The sequence below is a fragment of the Mchenga conophoros genome, linkage group LG20 (genome assembly GCF_057382185.1).
Source record: "Mchenga conophoros isolate Kocher_MC1m ecotype Shallow Benthic linkage group LG20, M_conophoros_male_GT1.1, whole genome shotgun sequence".
Taxonomy (NCBI): domain Eukaryota; kingdom Metazoa; phylum Chordata; class Actinopteri; order Cichliformes; family Cichlidae; genus Mchenga; species Mchenga conophoros.
The window spans coordinates 15,329,545-15,352,973 of NC_140545.1; the positions used below are offsets into that span (position 1 = coordinate 15,329,545).

A 23,429-nucleotide genomic window follows, 5' to 3' on the forward strand; every position below is an offset into this window, starting at 1 on the left:
CTTTAGGCAACACCAGCACATATCCACATTCCATTTTTGGGTATTAAACTGGTGATAATTGTTAAATTACAATACTTCCGCAGAGCATAATTATTCTTAATGAAGCGGTGTAAGCAAATGAACTCTGGGGTCACAAAGTAAGAAGGAGCCTGTAGTTCAAGTTAATTAAAGCCAACAAGTGTTAGAACTTCCTCTTAAAACAGGCTTTGCTCAATATTTGAAATCCTTTTTCCAGCTCCTAATTCAGCTTTCGAACTGTGCAGTCATGATAAGAAATTAAAAATTAAGCTTTGACTTTATGAAATGATGTCCTGTCATTTTTCAGTCTGCAGGGTGAAGCTGAACTTTCACGATTCTCAGCAGACAGTGATTGGGTTATTAATGGCCTGCTTTGCATTGTACTACAACAGTGTGAGCAATGACCGCAGAGAAAGAATTACAAATAAAAAGCAATGGCACATGAAAGAATACAAGGGAAACGTTCACGTTGAGCATTCCACGCACAGAAAAAGCCTCCTAGCGATGAACCTGTCAGTGTGTCTACTGGGACACACACAAAAAAAAGCCACTGAGCCAAAGCAAATCAAATGAAACAGGACATGCTAATGTCATCTTCTATTATGGGCTCTGTATCACTCTATTACTCTGATGATAGGCGTAAACACTGGATAGATAAGTGTCACTAAAGCTGCCTACCGGTATGCTAGTAAAAGAAAGGTGTGCGTAAGAGCTGTGACAGAAGGTAAATACACAACAATCAGCCTCAATTTAAACCCACTGGCAGGGCAAATGTGAAAAACATCGGTTATCGTGATACGATTGCATGTGTCAAGGGGTTAGGTGGCCAATGAACTTTTTCAGTTCTTGAAATCCAACATAAACAGCTCGATTTCACTCGTGACGCTATAGAAATACAGACACACCAGCAGCACAGGAGCATGAATGCAAACAACACCCATGGCTCTGGGGATTCAGCTAGGTCAGCAAAGCAAATTGCTTTTGCTCTGATCCAAGCTCACTACCACAAGCACCTGCAATGAACATGTGAGCATTGGAAGAAAGTGGCTTGCTCTGGTGAATTACGCATTCTCTTTTGTCATGTAGACGGCTGGATGTGTGCGCATCTCTCACCTGGAGAATAGACTGCAACAGGTTGCAAAAAAATAGTTATCAGGAAAGCGCTGTGATGCTCTGAGCAACGCTCTGCTGGAAAACCTTTGATCCCGGCATTCATGTTTACGGTCCTTTGACATCTACCACCCACATAAGCGTAGCTGAAGACCCCATAAAGCCTTCATAGCAGCAGCATTTCCTGATAGTGCACTCTACCACACTGCAGAAACTGCCCAAGAGTTAAGAGTTCCAGAGTCCAAGGTGTTGAGTTGATCTCTCAATTCCCATCATGCCAGCCTGATGGAGAAATCATGCCATGTGCTAGAGAAACAGCACTAATCCATGGAAGCCTCACCTTGCTTCCAGGACTTTAAGGATCAGCTCCTAACACTTTTACACCTGATATGGGATACCACTCAGCGGTCAAGCAGTCATTGACTTGAAAAATCATAGTGCTCTGGCAGCACAGAGGTGGGGGGGGGCTCCATGATGTTAGGCAGAGATGTTGCAGCCTATTGTACAACAATCACTCCACCAATCAAAGTGGCTGCTTAATTACTTTCCGATTCTTACGCACACATCCACATCACCAGCAGAATCAAGTGACACACAACTCCTGAGCATAAGCTGTACCCCAGCACACTATACACTATAAGGTCAAATGGTGAGGCTTTTTTGCCAAAGTTTACTACTTCTCTTCTGAATGAACAATAAGATGGTGAGAGAGTGTGGGTGCGAGTGAGAAGGTCCAACAGAGAGAGAGAGATGAGTTTGTGTCACAGTGATACCACGGGAGAAAATCTGTGCCTGAGGCAAAATAAACCTCTCAGGGCGAACTGTCTTCAAGAATATAGAAAGCTCTCCTTCAGCGCTCTCTCACATGCCAACTTTTAAACAGACAAGCCGTGGTGTGCCCATCTCTTCTTCTTCCTAATGCAGTGTCCTCGAGACAAAGTGCTCATTATTTGTTTTTTATTACTGCCAGGATAAAAATTAAGTTAGGAAATGAATTTTGGGGTAATTCCAAATTGTGCTGTACTCAAGCACAAAAAATAAACACTCTAATTAGCACAAGCTCTTATTTGGAGTGAAGTGGGAATTATTTAAAGCCAGGGAGATTTCACTTTAAGACTGGAAAATTATGTTACAGTTGTTTGTTCACAGCTTGTTCAAGCAGATGGGTGGTGTCTGAAAATGCAGTTTTGAGGTATTAGAATTAGCTTAAAGTAAAACTACGAGAATATGAGCAGTGTCTCAGAATTTATGTGGCCTTAATCATAGTTGCAATGTCAAGGTAGCCACAGCAGACATTTTTCTGCAAAATGCTGAATGTAAAAATAAAGTTTTGCTAAATGCTAACCTGTAGTAGCATTTAGCTAAAATGCTTGTTGCCATGACTCCTAAGCTGTGATTTTCTTTGCCACCATTAAAACTTTTCTTAACCCTGTAACACAGAGTTTTTTAAGACCTTCATATCATCATTGGGTTTTTCACATGCACTGCTGCTGTGAGCAATAAACTGCACAAAAAAGGGTGATAAATGATAAAAAATGATAAAAAAAAAAAAAAAATGAAAAAACTCAAATGTAAATTGCTATTCAGTGTCTTTTTTTTATAAATTTATCAGATGTTTCAATTAATACTCCAATTAAAGTTTTAGAAATCCTTGTTGAAACCATATGTGTTTCCTAGAAGGCCACAAGTTCTGCTCCACATGTCCTCAACATGTCCCTTATTGAACTGAAGACAAAAAACACTGACAGCACTCAGGTTTCTTATGTTGCAAGTCTTTTGCATCTCATTTCACTCCCTCACTCTGCTCCAGCTCTGTTCTTCCTGTGCTCGTCCTTTCCTCTTGAGCACAGAAAGCTCCCCATCCAGAACGAGAAACACAAATGAGCGTTGTCGTTTTATGTCGCCAGATTTCACACTGTCAGGCAGCCAGCTCTTGTTTGTGTAGGTTTTCCTCTGTAATCATCCTCTCTCTGAGCTTCTAATGAAAGTCTCAGCAGGGCTCCAGGCTTCCCCCAGTAAAGAGCTTTTGCTGAGAGGATGAGGCTATGCCACTAGAGTCTACAGTAAATTGAGAGAGAGTCATGAGACACCGGTCTCCCAGGATAAGTAATCCAGGCTCCAACTTTGAAGAGACTGTTTTTGGCCAAAGTGCCTCAAGTCCAGACTTATTGCTGCGATTGGTCAGAGCGGTGCAGGGAGTATAATCTGTGTGCTCACTGCGAAGGCTTATTTTCAGCAACCTCAGATACTTTCAAATATCATCGGTGTGTCATTTTGCACTTTTTCATGAGTTAATTCCTCCTGACTCTTTCTGCCAGATCGACTTGTGGTCCTCTGCTCTCATCTACCTCTACTTTAAGGCTGTTGCAAGTCTTTTGTCGGCAGATGAATCTTTGAGATGTTTTGTAGTGAGTAAGTGTAGGTGGAGACTGTACTGTAATAGCAGTACTCATACTGATAAGAGCGAGGGTGGCTTTTCAGTTGTGAAAAAGCTAGTTGTAGTAGCTTTTTTAACATTACAGACATTTGCAGTCAAACTGTCAGGCTGAGAGTAAAGATCTTCAAACCCTACCAGGTAAAGTGACAGAAATGCACCAACAGTTCCAGCCTGTCCTGAATATCATTCTTGCAGCTTCAGAGTTTCGACAGTAACCAGCAGCAAATGATCTAAGCAGATCCCAGTGACTTAAAGTCATCGCTGCTCTCTGTCACCCTGTGAAGCTTCACTCCTCACTCACCCAAACACAACAAAGCACCGTCCTGTGCCAGGAGAGCTAGAAGTTGCTGGGGAGCACTAGGGCATTGGGCATTTTATATTTATCTTATGCCTAACAAATCATTGGGCTAGGTTACCTCTAATTAATGATAACTTCTACACGTGACCAATCTATGCTTTCAATTTGTCAGAAAAAAACTGGTAACTCCAAACTGCATTTAAGAGGATCCACAAGGCCCAAAATCCCAATCCTTTAATCAAAAGCAACCAGGAGTCAAGCATGGAAAGGCAGGGAGAGCTCAACGATCCTGAAACTGTTCAAACAACCGTACATGAGACAATGAAAATGAAAACTAGGAAACAAAACACAAGGGACACGAAGATCTGTAAGAAAGTTTGAACAAACAAGGAGATGTGAAAGGGAACCAAAGGAAACTGGGGAGTACAGTTGTTCACAGGTGAGCGATTAGCTGATCGTGAACTGGTGAGGCAAATTAAACACAGAGTGATCCGGGCAAGGAGGGAAAACTAACAAAGTGAGAGAGTAAAACTGACAGGAATACACAAGAACCACACAAAAGAAAACTGCAAATTACCCTGTGCCTATAAGGATACGCACACAAGCCTCATTCCAATATATAGGAAAGATTTTTTCTTAATGAAGTTTGGTGCTGAGCTGCCATGATGGAATGGAAGCAAAAAACAGGTGAAGATAACAATCAGGGAGGGAATTTCTTTCAGCTGCTTGGTTCTCATAATAACAGATATAGTGCCGGCTGGCACATGAATATGCAGAAACTCCTGTTTGTGCCCTCCAGCAGAACATCTCCACTTCAGCTCAGCCGGGGCTACGTTATCAGAGGCTTCGATCATCAGAGACTGATACCTAGAATAGAAACCACAGTGCTCAGCACGATGAGTTGGGAGCGTTACTAAGGTACATGGGAAGAAAACTTTGTTCCAAGCATTATTTTTTTAAAGTGTAAAACTGAAAGGAAAGAACAAAACTGAGCATGCTTGCCATGTCTCCACAGACAAATGTCACTTTGATGTCATTATCTCAAGCTTCTCTGCTTCTATGAATATAAGCCTCTCAGGGGGGTAAATCCCTTCAAACGATATTTTTTTAAAGCTGCATAACGTATTTGCAAAGACATGCAAAAAGAACGGCTCATATCTAGGTCAATAATGTTAAAATATGTGATGTGGACGAGTTGCTAAGACTTGCATTCAACAAGCACCTAAAGCCTGAATAATGTTATTCTTTGTTCTTTACTGTGGGGCAGAGCGTAAAGGCACTGTTTCGGCATTTCCAGCTTAGAATCAGGTCTGAGTTCAGGTTCAACGCTTTAAAGTAACCATTAAAAATATAGAAAGGACTAAAGAAGTGAATTATATGAATAGAGGTCCTTACAAAGACAGTTGTATAATGTATGCATTCAATTAACAGAAATATCTAATTAGACAATCATATAGCAACAACTCAACTGCCTTTAAGCATAAATCTTTAGGCAGAGACAACCAGCTGAACTTCAAATGAAGCAAAACGGAGAAGAATGTGGGTTTTACTGACATTGAATATGGCGTGGTTCATGGTGCCAGTCTGAGTATTTCAGAAACTGCTGATCTGCTGGGATTTTCTCACTAAATCATCTCTAGAGATTACAGAGAAAACGAGAAAATATCCAGTGAGCGGCAGTGCTCTGGGTGAAAAAGCTTTGTTGATGTCAGAGGTCAGAGAAGAGCAGCCAAACTGCTTCAAACTGAGAGGAAGGCAACAGTAACTGAAATAACCACTTTTTCTACAACCAAGGTATGCAGAAGAGTATCTCTGAATGCACAACACATCAAACATTTAAGCTACACTGGAAGACCACAGAAGACAACACTCCTGTTAGCTGAGAACAGGAAACTGAGGCAAAAATTCACAAGCTCCCCATACCTGGCAATAGAAGGTTGGGAAGACATGGCTTGATTTGATGAGTCTCAGTTTCTGCCACACAATGTGGATGGTAGGGTCAGAATTTGATGTAAACAACATGAAAGCAGGTCTCATATCAATAGTTCAGGCTGCTGATGGGTTAATGGTGTGGGGAGTAGCAGACTTTAGGCCACTTAGTAGCAACTGAGCATCATTTAAACACCACAGCCTGCCTGAGTATTGTTGCTGACCATCTCCATCCCTTTATCACCCCAGTGCACCCTTCAACTCATTTCATTTCACTTCACTTCCCTTTACCTCACTTCACTTCACTTCTCTTCACTTGATGCGTATAAAGGATCCACGGTCCTGTTGTTTTGAGTTGGGCAAATTGCACTGAGATGGAGACACAAGCCACCCACGGATTCCAACATATAAGTCGCCCAGAATGCATCCAGAGTTAACAACGGCAGTTTCGTAAAAATTGTACCAATAGCACTAGAGACATTTTAGCATTAGCTTCAGGATGTCTATGTACCACAGTGAGTCTCTTGGAACTCTTGAGGGAGGAAAAAGGGATGCACATGGACATTGATTCTGTGTCCTCTGTTCATACTCTCTCAGTCAAACCCTGCCAACTGATGTATGTGCAGACTACTGCACCATGGCATTTCCCTGTCACATCGGTGTCTGTGTCGAGCCAAATACGAGGATTGAATGCTGATTTCAGGGGAGGATGCAAGAATTCCGAAAGCTTAGCAAATAAATTACATTTGGCCAAATAAAATCCATCTTATCAGAATCTGAATATTTTATTAATCCCCAAGGAAACTGTGTACTGAAATAGGCATGCCAGTTGATGCATGTGCACTAAATCATTATTTAGTTATTTCTAATCAACTGAACATTTGCCAAAATCACAGCAGGTAAAAGGATACGACTATGTATTTTACATCGCAGTCTCCATGTTTCTACACTTTAGCACCATGATCAGAGGGATCTTTAGTCCTAATCAGCTTATTAAAATATGTTCTAATAACATTATCTCTATAACTTTCTGTTTTACAATTCCATGAATCTTTCCATAGAAATAGAGACTCAGGTGAATACTGAATCTTGACTGATGCTGAAAATACATGAAGGCTGAAGGCAACAGAAGGAGGCCCCATTTAAAATCCATTTTAAGAAAAAGATCAGAATGCACTTCATCTTAGATAACACACTCCGACACAGAAACAAAAGAACTCGAGCACACAAATCCAAAAACAATCATCATTCTGCTGCTTCTTGTAGGACACTGTGCCACGTCACAAAGGTCAGACCTCAAACTGGTTTCTCGAGCAGTTCAGTGAACAACAAGTTCAATGTACTCCAATGAATCCAACAGAGCACCTTTGGGATGTGGCTGAATGAGACAATTGCATTGACAAATCTGCACCAGCTGTGCGATGCTTTCATGTCAGCGTGGACCAAAAGTGTCAGAGGAACATTTCCAGCAACTTCATGAATCTATGCGACAAAGAATCACAGCAGTTCTGAAAACAAAACGGAGGCCAACCTGGTTCTACCAAGATGTAAATGGTAAATGGCCTGTATTTGTATAGCGCTTTACTAGTCCCTAAGGACCCCAAAGCGCTTTACACATTCAGTCATCCACCCATTCACGCACACATTCACACACTGGTGATGGCAAGCTACATTGTAGCCACAGCCGCCCTGGGGCGCACTGATGTACCTAATAGAATGTCTGGTTAGTGTATATACTCAAGTGTGTTTTTAACATGCTTGAAGATTTTGAAACCGTATCATGTTCTTAGTACATAAAACGTTGGAAAAAAAAAACTTTTCTCAAAAGTCCCAAAGTTAGATAAAGAGAACTCAATTAAAAAAACGAGACGAACATTAGACTTTATTAAGTTCATTTATTTATTCATTTGGTGTACATATCTGTGAGTGGCAAGATTATGTGATCCTTTGCTCTCAGTATCTGGTGTAGCCCCTTCAAACCTGGTGTTTGTTTAAAGTTGGAAGAATTGTCATTACGTTATTCAGACTAGCTTGGGCTCTAGGATGTTGGTGGGTTTTCTCACATTAACTGTTCACTGTTCATTAAGGTCAAGACTTTGACCTTCCAAAATAGGAAGTTCTTTTTTAAAGCTATTCTTTGGTATGGTGTATTTGTGTCATTGTCTTGCTGCATGACCTGCTTTTGTTTGAGATTCTGTTCACAGACAAAAGTCCTGACACTTTTCTTTAGATGCTCACTGTGGGATATGTCCCTGAGCTGATACAGTATATACTCCATAAATAAAATATTAATAAAAATAAAGCAAACAATTGATGGGCCATCCATGTAGAAGAGCCCTACTAAAAGAGGAGCTTTTTAACAGTACTTGCTTGTTGAGTGATCTTTTTTTGATCGATGGCTCCTGTGGAGCGTTACAATGCTGTTTTAGATTTTCTCCATTGTGCACAGTCTGATTGTTGATTGGTAGTTTCTAGACCAGTGATAATTCTGTAACCCTTTTTAGCATAACAGGCATCAGCAATTTTTTGTTTTCTGAACTCTTCAGAGTCATGCCATTACACACCTGCTCATTTAAAGCTAAAATCTGAAAGGTTCCTGTGCATCTGTGTGTATATTTGTGTATGTTTTTGTGATCTGCAGGTCAGTCATGAGCAGCAGAGCTTCAGGGAATCAGATCAAAGAGCCGTAACATGCCTCAATGTATATTTCTAATTTGTTATGTTCTTTTTATGAAAACTCCCAAATTTATAGAGTCTGTGTATAATAAATCTGGCATATGAATAAAATTTCAACTTCTTGTGCAACATGAGCTTATCACCCCTTGTACATGCCAGCTTTTGTCTACATGTACAGCTTTGATCATCTGTTTAATTAACCTTGACTTTTCCTGCTGTGCCAATTAAAAGCCTTCATAGAGTAATTTGGGGCTTAAAGATGTAAGAAATAAAGATTACCATGGATTTGGCTCTGCGATAGTTTTCTAGGGGTTGATCAGTACCAAAGCTGTCCTTGTGAACCAGAACTGAAGTGGTAAGTCGGGACTGTGTGCTTGTTGTTTGATCAGGTATGAATGCAAATAGCTTGTTAACATAAGCAGACAACACAGAAACAGATCATGGAAGCAGTGTGACGAGCGCATTTTTCACAATAAGGAATAATTAAATAAAAACCAAAAAGAACCCGATGGTCCCTCATCTTAATGGCTCTCAGTGAGTTTCGTATTAATTTTGACTCATTAATATGGATGTTGCTTACCAGCTACCATCACAGGTGTCATGATCAAAGCAAATTAGATTCCAATTTTAATTAACTGCTTTAATTTATTTTCTTCGATCAGGCTCCATTTGGTCACTGCAGATAGATTTTAATCATTTTCTTGGTTGTCCCTTCTCAGAATGAGGGAACAACTGTGTTAGGTTTTTACTCCACTGACTGCCAGTCCATATTACGGTCTACTGGAATACAATTTTAAAGATAACAGGCATTTAATTCAATAGTCTTGGTAAAAATCCCAGAAGAATTAATGTAGCTCTTTGATTTTGATTCAAAACCCTGAATAAGAACCTGACTTTTTTTGATAAATGGATCTTATGCACAAATTCAATACGGTAATCTGCAATCTCTCATCTGCCTGCTTTCTGGGTGTTCAGCCACTGGTATATTCTTTACATCACGTCCATTTCCCCATGCTGTCAAGCTCATTACTGACATTATTACTCTGATCCAATCATTTTCTTGCTCGCCTTCTGCAAGTTAATTTGACTCCATTCTACATACATTAAGTCTCAATGCTCTTTTGTCATTCTGATTTTCAGACTCATTTACTCAGTCGCCCGCCTCCACATCTCTGCCACCCCCCTGGTCACTCAGAGCCCCATCCAATGAGGGTCCTGCCCAAACTCATATCACCTCCAGGTTTTCTGGTCTGCTGTGACGAGTCACTGGAGTCTATTCTGCATCGACAAATCAGAGATGAAAATCATGAACATTATGACATTTAAATATTGCAAATGCATCCATCCATTTTCTTCACTACCACACAGCTGCTGTTGAATTATTCCACACCTAAGTTACCTATTTTCTATATTAACCCCTTTTTTCACACTAGTTCAAAAACCTTTTAAAGAAAGATATGATTTAACAACACTGTAGATTTGATAAACATCAACTTGTTCCCTAATTACGACATGCAAAATCTCTCACTTCTCATTCTCTCAGTGCACACGAGCAGCGGTCTATCCGTAGCCTGCAGCTACACCACACAGCTGTTCCAGCTTCACCACACGGCATCCAATACTGCTGATGGGCAGTGTTCAGTTATTACAGACTGTTAAGAACTTGTTAGACAAATTTGCACAGCCACTACCTGAGTTTGCTAAACTTACACAGAACCTGCTGAGGAAATCTTTCTGTGTCCTCTAGCACTCCTTCAGTGTGTTAACAAAGAGACGTGGAGACAAACTGAGTGTGCATCAGTGAGGAACTGGAAGCTCTCTCAGCCATGGGCAGACTTTTACCCTCCTCCTCCAGGGAAATTTGTTATTTTAATGGGTACATCTATATCTCAAGATATTTGCTTTGATCTTCTCTTTGGTGTTGCTTAGAAACGTACGTACGAACAACTATTAGCATGTGAAACACTCATAATAAGAAGAATCAGATGTGGCACAACACAGAGGTCCACTAACCTACACCTTATCACCTTATCAATTCATCCATGTGACTGAAAAAGCATATGATCACAACTTATAATACACAATATCAAAGCACCCCAGCTTGTAGTAAAATGAAGCAGACTGGGAAGCTCTACAAGACCAAAATCCAGGACATCACAGGTTATTCATCAAAAGCAAGCTTTAGCTAAAAGCTGTAGAATTTGCAAAACTAAGTCTTGAGCACAAAGGAAGAAAAAGGCATACTTATTTAATTCAATTCTAAGAATTGGAGGCGACTTCTGTGGTGCATTAATCAGGCAAATTTGGATAAGAACCATATACATACATTGCAGTATTTTTTCTCTAGAGAGAGAGGAGACTTTCTTGGGATTTTGTTTTTAACTGACTTCACATCTCTTTTTTCCTTAAAGACCGCTCTCACGCAGCACTTTGAAGCCGTGACAGCGTGCCTTTATCTTCTTCCTTATAGAAACACACTTTATATCAATCAGGAGCTTGACAATCCTGCGGAAACAGTCATTTTTCAGTCAGGCGGATTCCAGGCCCGCTGACAGATAGGCAGTGGATGTTGACTGAGAGGAGGGCAACGGTCATTAATCACAGACTGAGGAGAAGAGGGAAATTATACTCATCACTGGAGTATGCCACTTTTGAGTCATGCTCCTGCTGCGATAAAAAAAAAAAAAAGAAGCTCTGCTGTACAGAGGACTGAAAGCGAGATATTTTAATAATAACAATAAAGGGCTGCAGGAAAGTAACGTAAGGAGGGGAGCTCAGAACCAACAAAAGTTGGGGTATGGGAAATCTCTTACATTCATTTTTGGGATTAGGGATGAAAAGAAGGAAAGATAAGACTGTAGGTTCAAGGAAGGAAAACACACACAGACATGCAGTGTTCACTTCATTGAAAGCAGCAAAGGGTGCTGAAATGAAGCACCCAGACAAACACGCCCTCTCTTTCTCTGAAATGCACGCACTATCTGTTGCTAACTTAGAAACACAGAAAATGCACATATGCCCTCTGTCTGTGGCACAAACAGGCATTTACAAATAATCTGCCTGCTCCCTTTGATTGGTCTAAAAACAAACACGGCAGTCACACACTTGTTGCTTAGCAACAGCAATGCTCGGCTGATCAGTCGACTCGGAAACGCAGAGTGAGTCAAGAGGTAGAAAACAGCTAGGGGGCGACACATGAGGGGGGGGGGGGGGGGACAAGTGCTGAGAGGACATGAAAAGAGAGTGGAGGATACAAAAGGACATCAAAAGACAGAAAAGCACATGAAAGGATGTGTCCAGAAAGGAGGAGAGAGGATTAGATAAAAGGAGGAGAGGACCAAATTCAAGGAGAAGGGAGAGGAAAGGAGAAGAGAGGAGGCCAAAAAAAGAGAGGGCATGAAAAGGAGAAAGAAGCGGAAATGAAATTAGGAAAGGACACAAAAAGTTTTGTAAAGGGAGGAAAGGATGTGGGGCTGTGCAGCAGTCCAAGACATGTCAATCATCAGACCACCATCTGAAAGACACACACACACACACACAGCCCGAACATCAGAAGGCATCAGCTGAGAGTATCTGGAAGTTGCCTTGAACCACTTCCCAACACATGTTCAACACTCACTGAACTGCTTGTTGGTCTCTCTCACTCTCTTTCAGAGGCTGTCCAAGTCCAAGAAAAGATCACAGTTGTATTTATCAATCCAGCAATACTTCATGATCTACACTGAATGTGAACTCCAGTCCAGCCAAGAAAGGCCAGTTTAGTACCTCCTCATCATTACTGGTGTTTTCTGCCTTGCTACATGCAGTGATGGACGCACAGCCAATCTGTTGGAGCCAGAATTCTGGCTGGGTTGTAGGGGATCAGACACTTATTTCACTCGACGCCATGCCAATCAATTTATAGCTTCATGTAATGTGTATCTGACTAATACAAGTAAATAAGCTAAACCCTTCCTCACATGTAACCTCGGCTGTTTAACACCTGCTGTTGTGACCAGGCCACAGGCTTGACAAGCATTTAAATGTTTCAGGTAAATTGTTTCCAAAAGACAAATTAGTCTTAGCTGGGTCATCCAGGAATATTAGCAATCAACATTTCATTATCTCTTTACAAGGACAACACAACCCCTTTAAGCAGCCAGCCTTGGGGATGAAATGTTTTTTTGTGTTAGCCCCTCTATTTAGCCCCGCTAAATAAAAGACTAGTCTCAGTGGAGCATTTAGAAGTACAATGAGCTGACTCTCTGCTCATGGCACTTTGTATTTTGGTTCCACAATGGGCCTGAAGGACAGCCTAGCTGCTTGTTGTTATCTACCATTCCTGCTGTAATGTGTGTTCATCTGTTTCTCTTGATATTAAATCAACTTCTATAATAAATGTATATATACAACATTTTCAAACTCTTGACGTGCCTCTCTTAAACACTTATTTCTACAATAAATACATTTTTAAAAGATTCGTATTGTCACATGCAAAATGCCTTTAAGATCAAAGAGTGACATATCTAACCTTAAAACTCTTTAATGAGAACTTAAACTGGTCTTTCTGCTGAGTCAGAGAGCAGATAATCTCAGACAGTAGAATAATCCCAAAATCACGGCATAGTAAACAGTACGCCCTGAATATGTGTCTTCATGCACACATTCATGTAATCATATTAGCTCTGACAGCTTGACAGGACCAGTAGGAGGAGGTAAACACTTTAGGCACTTGGAGTGTGGGAGTTCTGCTGGATCAGTGCTGGAACGTTCATGCCATGTAGATGTGATGCGTTTTGGTTAGAGTTAATCTCCATCTTTCTAGTGCTCCTGTTTCATGTTTCATGATCTCTCCCACAATGATAAACATGCCAAAACACAAGTAAGAGCTGAAAAGTGTCAGCAGCAGCAGTGCTGCTCATATAAAAGAATGCTGTGTGCGGCTTTTTGCATGCCCTGTTAGTCTATCAATAAACAATCTGCTGCTGCTGCTTTTGTACTGAGCAGCATTGAACCAGAAATTATACTGAACTCTCTGGAATGTAATAAATAGCTGTGTTTTATGAGAAATTTCAGATGGATTTGTTCTTTCAGATGAAATTCACAATTTATACCATATTATCTATGCTTTATTTAAAATATATGAGAAAAATAAGTTCAACAGAATTTGTAAGATATAAATTTATAATTTCTGGTCTAATTTCACATCAGAATGTGTTGTACTTGTGTTGTACATGAGCACTCTATACTACACCCATATTCTACGCATAAATTTGATCTAACATTCACTCTCCAATGAACACACCAGGAGTAACTTAGGGTTCAGTATCTTACCCAAGAATACTTTGGCATGCAGACCGCAGGGATAGAACCAGCAACCTCTCGATTGACAGGCACCCTCCTTTACCTCCTGAGCCAGAACCACTCCGAGGATGTGGTCCATAACACTAACACAGAGAGACAGACAACCATTCATGCTCACATCAATTTAGAATCACCGATCAACCTAACATGCATGTCTTTGGACAGCAGGAGTACCCTGAGAAAACCCATAAGGTGAACATGAAAGCTCCACACCCTCTATCGCCCTGTCCTGCAAACAGTAAAAAGAAAAACAGAGCCTTGATATGAGTTAATGCTGTGAAAGGGTTTATTTAACCCAAACTCTGATGTGAAAAATTTCCTGAATATCACACAAATTTCTTACATTTTCCCAAATCTAACCAAAGAAGCATTTGCAACAAAAGAAAACATATGAAAGCCTAACATAGCAAATGAACAGACTAAATCTAACACTGAACAAAGAGCAAAAATAATGGCAAAAATCTATTCATATGACGCCGTCAATAAAGGTCTACAGAAAAGAACAAAAAAGGCTTTTTAGAATTTTAGAGCCTTCGGTGAGGTTAATACATGTTTTTGACAAAGTAGCTTTTACACATTTCACTGTGAGACTAGATTCTTACTGCATTCATGGCTGTGTGAGGAGGTAAACGTGTGTCCCTTGGTGCTACTTCCCAGCTGTAGCCAGAACATTGTACCTTGGATACTAACCTTCATCGCCTTATGGTTATTATTTAAATGAAGTAAGAAAATTTAAAGACCACTGCCTCTCATCACTCTAGACTTCCATCAGGCTCACCTCATATCTCATTTAAATTCTGCATCCCTGAAAGAAAGATCCTACAACAGTTTCACAACAAAAGTTTGCCTCAAAATGTGAATTCTGCCTGTTATGGTATCAGTAGCACTTTAAGAATTCGTACAGGGAACTGCATAGTTTAGAGTATATCACAGTACCAACCAGAATACAGCAGTCAGGATGCTACACATGCAGGAGTATGCACATATACACAGCATTTGTATTCAGTGTTGGCCATTTGTAACACAAATGACAAACAGCTACAGCTGAGCAATGAATCAAAAATGAATCAAAACCAACATTAGACATTGCTTTTATTTTCATTTCACCAAAAGACGAGAGTGATGGTGAAATGCAACTGAGACAACTGCAATTTGCTGCTAACACAGCTCGGTACACATCTGCACAGACAGCATGCTAATGTGAAACTAGCCAAAAACCCAGAATGACATTATGGGTGAATGCATGTGGACTCCACCCCAGCAGCCAGAACCTCATATCCAACAGGTAACAAAAGCAATGACTCCGTCATGGTCCTGGGTCTGGGGATGCTTATGCGTTTCTGGTTTATGAATATTCTTTGATTTTTTTCATGGTGTAGTCATTTGTATTTCAAGTTTTCCTAGTTACTATCTGCTTATATTTTGTAGTTTCTAATCTTTAAGTTTTGTTACTGTGCCTCTTCTCTATTCCACATTTCATGTCTAGTCTCCCTTGTCTTCATGTTCGTTTTGTGTGTCTGTTTTCTCGTTCCTTTCTGTTTGTTCCCATGTCGGTTTCTTCCCCGGTCCCTGTGTCAAGTCCACGTCTTAGAGTTTGTCTCCTGTTTCATGTTTTATTTTGATAGTCCCTTGTCCTGTGTTCAAAGTGTTCAAATTGTGTCTTATTAGTTCCAGCTGTGTTTCCCTCCTGTTTCCCATCCCCTCGTTATCCTTGGCTTATTTAGTCCTCTGTCTTCCTCTGCCTGTTGTTGGATGGTCTGCTCATCTCCTTTCGTGTTTCCAAGTCCCAGGTGTTTCATGTTTCAGGTTATGTCTTGTCGTTCCACGTACTTAGTGTTTAGTAGTTTTCACTAACTAAGAGTAAAGAGAAAATAATGTAATGTATAATAGCTACTTTTTTGTGTAACTGTCCAACAAAGGTTTTAACAACCAAAGTAATAACACTAATCTGTGACATCACTTGGGGCAAATCATTATCCTAATACACACACCAACTTAGTCCTAAGCTTTTTCAGTGTCAAGATTTACCTGTGGTGCTATTTATTATCCCTTTTTCTACTAGTAAAAACCCACCCTATGGTTTTTGCCAGGCCTGCATCAGACTACAGTTAGAGTTGAGAAGACAACAACAAAAAGCAACTTCCAGGAAAAGATGAAATGTCAACAGCCCCATCCTACATGTTTACAGCCCATTTCATCGGCAGCTATATTCGTTGATTCCTTTACATATGCTTTCTGTTTTTGTAACTGTTGATCAGCCTCTAAATAATAAGCCTAAATAGCTTAATTACTACTGAACTAATAGTGATTTGCACAGTGTTTAAAACTACACATTTACACAGTCAATTAAAGAGGAAAGAGCACTACTTTTGACATTTTGCTACAGGTCAGAGATAGTCTAAAGAGGTCGGAAAGAAAATCATCTGGACTTCTTTAAGTTCCTTGAAGATGTTTCATCTGAGAAGCTTCTTCAGTTCTAAGAGCAAATGGTGGAGAGTCCCAGATTTTTAAGCCCTATGGGAGTGTCCCCAAGAGGGTCATGGACCCCCTATTGATCCTCTACCTAATCACACAAGCCAAGGTGTCATTACGGGTGTAGGTCACAATCAGCCAAGGTTTCGAGTGAACCCACTGTGAAACCTAGCCCCACCCTATCATGTGATTTACTGAGGTCAAAAGGCCCAGGATGTGAGTGGGCGTTTAGGTGTCTGGGAAGGGATCTCAAAACTGGATTATAGATGGCAGGCAGTTGGTGTCGTAAGCCCCCGCCTCTGTTCAAAGATGGTTGTTCACAGTCTTCTTTCAAACCATCTGTCTTCTCTGTCCAAAATGTGAACACTGGCGTCCTCTTTGTCCTTTAGGTGCAGATGGACAGCCGAGTCTTGTCCAGTCGAGGTGGCTCTTCTATGTTGTGCCATGAGTTTATGAATAGGGGGTACACTCCCATAAGGCTTAAAGTCTGGGACTCTCCACCAGTTGCTCTTAGAACTGAAAAAGCTTCTCGGATGAGAGGTCAAACGTCTGCAAGGAACTTAAAGAAGTCCAGACGCTTTCCAATCTCTTTAGAATGCCTGAATGACTGAGAACCTTCACAGAGATACAGATCAGAGAGTTTGACCCTCACATGAATATCAGTAACTGTGAGCATAGAAATTGAGATGGAAAACACTGAAAAGGCATGGTAAGACTTTACCTCGTAAAAATAAACGACACCCGCTGTTTGCAGTGACTACTTGTGGACTTTTATTTTGGTTTTGGTTCTTTGGATATAAATTCAAATCTTTCAAAAGATTCCCCTCTCCCTGCCAGTCATGTTCATTTTTCTCCTTCAGTTAATGGCAAAGATAGCAATGAAAACTTGGCAGTTGTTAAACCTTCTGATGACCGTATGTGTCACATGCACATGAACATGCAAACATGAACATGCAAACATTCACTTTGCGTGTGTAAAAAGGCCGGACGCTCATAAACTGGCCTCAATCCCACAGTTTCTATATACAAATACAGAGAAAAAGAAACGTCACTTTATATTTGAAGAAAATAATTTAATTAATCACTATATAGATGTTACGAATCTTGGTACGCTTGGTAATTTTCAAGAAAATTAAAGAAGTCCAGACGCTTTTCTTTCCAAGCTCCTTAGACTATGATGACCTGGATGACTGAGAGCCTTCACAGACACGCTTGGTAAAGTTCATCAAGATTGAAGCTGTCGTCTTAGAGGAGTTTGGGAACAAACACAAAGACATGAATACACTACGCTGCTATCATGATGGTAAGGAAAACGATAATAATGATAGAAGACTGGAAATAGTGCATGAAAAAAATGATAGAAAACTATAAGTTGCACTCCTTTGTATTTTTTCCTTCCTACTTCCTTCCACACTGCACTGCAGTTTCTCTGGAAACTACGAGCCTGGAAACATGAGCATCCATGCTGTTAATGTTAAGCTTTTCTGTAATGGCACTTTTTCTCTAATGGTTAAACTGGTTTCCGCACTCAAAGCATGTTCCTGCTTGAGTTCGCTGCTGGCTGGGTAAACATAAATATTGAATTTTAACAGATCTGAAACATTGCACTAATGCAAAGAGGCTAAAGCTAAAGCTGTATCCAGAGCAGAGAGCCAGCCACAAGCCAGCAGCCTTGATAAGAGCTAAAGGATCAAAGCAGTTATGGGGAAAATTAATAAGATGGGTGAAAAAATGTATTGAATTTAAAAATGTATTGGAAAATGGTGTAATATCTCAAATACCTGACATTTGTTTTGTTATATATAAATATGTTCCACTTGCTTTTGTTTGGTAAGATCAAATCTATCACACAAAGGTGGATGTACAGCAACCTTTTCAATGAATTATTGGCACCTCTTTATTTTCAGTTGTTTTACTGAAATAAGTAACAATTTGGGGAAATTTATAAGGTTTGATTTCTTTTAATTATTATTATGAAAATAAAGATTGAGGGTTGAAGAAAAGTTGATTTTGCTTTTCATATGCTGTTAGTTGTACTTGGATAGAAAACTGGAGTTGACAAAAAATCCCTATCACTAGCTTACACTGTAATCGGTGCATCTGCAGTATATTTATATATTTTTTATTTTTTTTTTTCTCATACACCATTTAAAACCACTGGGACTAAAACTGAAAGAACAACACTAACATTGTCTTATCACAAGAATAACTTCATTTAGGCGTCACATTAACTTCACAGTATACACTACTGTAATTTTAGTCAGATCTTCTGGTGTCTTGGTAATGGGGCTTTGACATGGCTACTGATAAATCTATTAACAGACACAGTCATTTTTCTATATTGCTTTTAATGAATGCAGCCCTTTTGATATATGATATATGATATATGGTACATTATACAGCACTTTTCCCATCAGACTCATTCACAGATCACCACTTTGGATGCATCTATTCTTGCTTGTGTGGAATTCAGCCTATATTATGTATTACAGTTGGTGCTTCATTTAAAAAGCAGCTTTTGTATTTCTAGCCAGTCGGGTTATTTGAAAAGTGCCCCTAGCTGACTTGACGCCCCGGAAAAAAGTCGTAAAATATGCTCTCGATTCTATACATTTTAAATGACTGCAGCTAAACTTAGCACAAAGCATAATGTCATTATCAATAGTTGATGATGCACATAGAAAACATGGATATAAAGTAGATATATTCATTGTTTTCATGCAAGACAGAACTGTTAGTGTTAGAGTATGTTTAGAAAAAAAGTAACATCAGGCAGTTATTCAAAGATGCTAAAACTTCAAAACATGAAATCTCCCACACACCAAATATGTGTAGATTAAAACTAGATTATTACCGGTGTTAAGTCCTACACCCAAGAGTTCTGCCATTCAGTTAATAGCAAGGAAATTTAGTAGAGTCCAATTCCCTCCAAACACTTTAGATAAAAAGAATCACTGATCCAAAAGCAGAATGTTTGACAGTGTTTCTAATACATCTCTCTGCATATTTCACAAAAATACTGCATCATAGCTGCACAATGTTTCATCATAATATACCCATAATACTAAACCATGTAAAGTTTTAATATTCATTTGATAACACATTCCAAAAACAAGCTACAAGGATCAAACCGATCTGCAGTTCCCTCATCAGCAGCACCTGTGCTCTGTCTCTTGCATATTTAAAACAGTATAAGGCATATATACATGCACATCAGAGAAACATTCCCTTATTCTGTCTCTATTACCTTGAAAGGTCATATTGATTCCTCAGTTTACAAGGCCAGCGCTCAACAGAAAGCAGCCTGAGATGTAAACAAAAGAAACAGCAGGAAGAAGCACTTCAACAAGTGGATGTCTCTTTTATTCTCCTTCTGTTCTCAGTTTTTTTGCTCCGTATTGTAAAAATGTGAATCTCTCTGGACTTTTTGGCTAAAGATATGCACTCCATCTTTTCCCCTTTATTGGAAAGGAGATCAGTTCATTGTCTTGTCTTCTTTCTCCCTCAGCCTCGCTTTCTCACGACTCTCCCTTCCTCCTGCCAACATACACAAACTGACAGCCAGCACACGCCTGGGGAATGAGCATGAAGTCCAGTATGTTTATTCAGTGGAGGCAGACCGCGTGATGATTGCCTCTGCACGAGCTACGTTCGGTGACATTCTGCGTACACGAGGAAGCATGCACACAGTAGACATGAGCGCAGACACCCACAACTAATCTACTGACCATTTACATAATCAGAACTTTGGGCCTGGCCACGTGCAGTATTTACAGAACCTAAACCAAAGCTAAGCACCAACATCACGACTTGTGCGAGCAGCAATCGATCTGAGCACCACTCAGCTTTAATCACAAGAGAAAAACCTCCCACTCAGGAGACACTTTAGCATCTGAAAAGCTTCTACCAAAATGTGATGCTAATTAGTTAACTTCGACACCTCGGAGAATTGAGTTTGTTTCTGCTGTGACTGTTTTAAAGCCTTACAAATACGTCAAAGCAGCTGCATACTCTTCTTCATCAGTTTTTAATGAGCCTATGTAAAGATTTTTTGGAGTCACTGAGGGAGGGCATGCAAAATCAAACACAAGCAGAGGAATGCTCTGCAATAAGGTAAACCTGTCAAACAAAGACTGGACACGCTATCTCTATGATCTAGCTTTTTTCAGCTCTGGTGAAATGCTGACTAACTTGGCTTTGTGTATCTGCTGATACAAAGCATTGTATCAGCAGATCAGCATTGTAAAAAACAATGAGAGTAAATGAAAAATAAAAATTAATGTCATCACTTGCCTTTTGTTGCATTTTTCTCATTTCAGCTAAGTGTGGGAGTCTTTACTGTGTGCTGCTGTTATTTCTGCTCATGCTAGTTTCTCCTCTCCCTGCTCTCACTGTGAGTGCAGCTCCTCACACAAAGGCAATGTGCGTGGGAAACGGAATTGACCAGCAACAAGTGAAGTGAAAGAGTAGTTATTTTGTTGATGGCAATAAATCTAACTAAAAGCCAATAAATCAAGCGCCCCAGGAAGTATTACATCACACATAATAACACAAGAGAGAAGAGCCAAGGAGAAGTGGACTGGTTTTTATATGGTGCTTTACAAAACATGCCTCATCACACAAGCACTTGTTTCTAAACCTAAATGCTTTTCAAAATTCACCATCTGATAGATGCATCAGAGGGCAACTTGTGGTTCAGTACCCAAAAGTACACCACCATGCAGACGAAAGTAACAAGGAATCAAACCACCAACCTTCTGATTAGTAGATGACCTAAAACCTGAGATACAGCCACCCAAACCCACATGCAATGTGTCATCTTTAAGCTTTTCATGTGTATCAGCTCACTAAACCCCATTTGGTGGATAAATCAAAAACACTGACCAACATACATAGAACACCTCTTTCCTGCTAGCAAACAGGAAAGCTAACATAGCTAACATGTGGCAAAAAAAGAAAAAAATACATTGAAATTAACAGACTGGCTGCCTGTCACCTTTATGCTTTCTGGGACATCCTTACTAGATGGCACATCAGTGATCATACACATGAAACAATCCAGTCATTGGATGAATGGAAGTAGTATATGGAAAGAGGTAAAACTTGAAAATGTAAAATTAAAAGGATTGCCCATCCTACAAATATTTACCTGTAACCTCATCAAAGCTGCAGTAAACCAATAACAAGTACATCTTTAACTAAACTGGTTACAAACACTAAGCCATGATTGGACACTGCTCTTTGAGATCAGCAGATTTAAGTTTCAAAGTGAGAAAACTGTGACAACAATATCACAAAGCAGAGCAGCGCAGGTGGATTACGCTTTCTTACCTTTCTTCACTGTGGTGACTCCCATGGATGGCTGACCCAGACTCGCCTTTGTCTCCCATTTGCCCTCATCGGGGTGGTACATTTCCACAGAGGCCAGAGGGGTCTGCTGCTGATTCATTCCCCCAAGCACCATAACCTGGCCCCCTAGCACCACAGCTGAGGCCCCCGCCCGCGCAGTAGGCAGTGGAGGCAGTTGGCTCCACGTCTGGCTCTCTACATCCAGGACTTCAACGCTGTCCAGAGGCATGCCGGTCTCACTGCAGCCCCCGAGCACATAGACCAGGCCTTCGTGGTAAACAGGCGTGCAGTAGACGCGGCACTGCGACATGGAAGGGAACTGCTCCCAGTACAGAGACTTGACAGGACTCACCGCCATCTCCTGCACAGGCATGTCTCCAGGGCCGAGCAGAGGGGACGCACCATCACACACACACACCACACCGTAGAGGAGGTAGAGAGAGAGACAAGGAGGGCAAGCAGGAGAGGGCACGCAAAGGTGGAACGCAAGAAGTAGAAACAAGCAGAGTCACAAGCTTGTTTCTGTCTGTCTGAGTGACCACCTGAACTCCTGTGTCCACAGAGAGAGCGAGGATGACATGAGAGAAAAGAAAGATGGATGGGAGGGGGTGAAGAAGACAAGGATGTAGGTCAGTGAAAAGAGTGAAGTGAACAAGGAGAAAGGAGGAAAGCAGCAACGCGAGTCACTCACTCCTCAGCCAGATGTCACGACTCGCTCTCTACTCAAATGTTTTATTCATCCAGCTGTTGGTGTTTTCGAGCAGTGAAGCCATCTGCCCTTCAGTCTCCTTTATTCCTTCCTCTTCCAGCCCTCTTTTCTCCTTCACTGCTTCCTCCTGGGTGTTATTTTGGTTAAAGTTTCAGTCTCAGTATACTCCTGGGTGGGAAATGACATTTGAACAGGGGTTTCTGAGGGCCAAATATTTAATCCCACAATAATCTGAAAGTCAAGGGCTGAGAAATTTAAAAAAGAGAGGGAAAAAATGAAGCAGCGAGACGGGGCTCAAGGGGGAAGAGGGGTGAAAGGATAGTGACCTTTAATAATATGCTGACAATCCAAGAAAAAGCCTTTTTGGCGCCTTCAGTCGAGGGGCAATTATTCAGGGCTACCAGTGCCCCTCAGCTGTAGCTCTGTAGTTCTGTTTGCACCTTTGTGACAGAGCTCACAGCGAAGAAAAAATCCTTGCTCATGAACCAGAGTCTTTAAACAAGACTTTGTCACATTTCAAGAAAGAATGTTTTCTTTTGGCTAAACAAAAATTCCAAATCCTGGTGTCGAGCGCTGAGACTTGTCATCAGACACAAAGTGTGTGCTGAGAAGCTTCCTGGTAGCTTTGGAGAGGCCCAACCTGGAAGAAAAGACAGTGCAGGATTAGACATGCACTTGGTGGTATAAATTAAAAGCTAATATGATGACAAGCTTATAATTACAATATAATTCAGTGAGACCAATGTGAGAGGGAAAATTATCAAAGTACTGCATGGCAGAATGTATTTAAAGCCCTGTTTGTGCTGGTGTAAACAGCATACAGTATGTACAAATAGACAAAATAGAGAATAACAACTATTAACAAACAGCTGGAGTAATGGTAGTATAGTAATTATATGCTACCCATGTAAAGTTGGTAAGACCTGGCTAAAGCGTGCCTCTGGTGAAAGGTTTTAATCTTTCTGTTATTATTAAAGTAAGAAGTAAAATGAAAGAGTTTATTTTTTATTCTCGATCCCATCATGGTCAAGTGATCATGGAAATTTTCCTACTCCAATCTGACTAAACTAAAAACAATCAATTTTTGT

General features: G+C 40.5%; 1 protein-coding gene across 1 annotated transcript in view; it reads right to left on the reverse strand.

Moving 5' to 3' along the window:
• klhdc8b (kelch domain containing 8B) overlaps positions 1 to 23,429 on the reverse strand; it is a 277,860-nt gene that overhangs the window by 189,441 nt on the left and 64,990 nt on the right. Inside the window, exon 2 of the mRNA XM_085260474.1 lies at positions 21,615 to 22,981. Within this exon, the coding sequence (XP_085116600.1) occupies positions 21,615 to 22,005 (391 nt within the window). The 5' untranslated portion in view covers positions 22,006 to 22,981. The remainder of the gene's footprint in view (positions 1 to 21,614; positions 22,982 to 23,429) is intronic.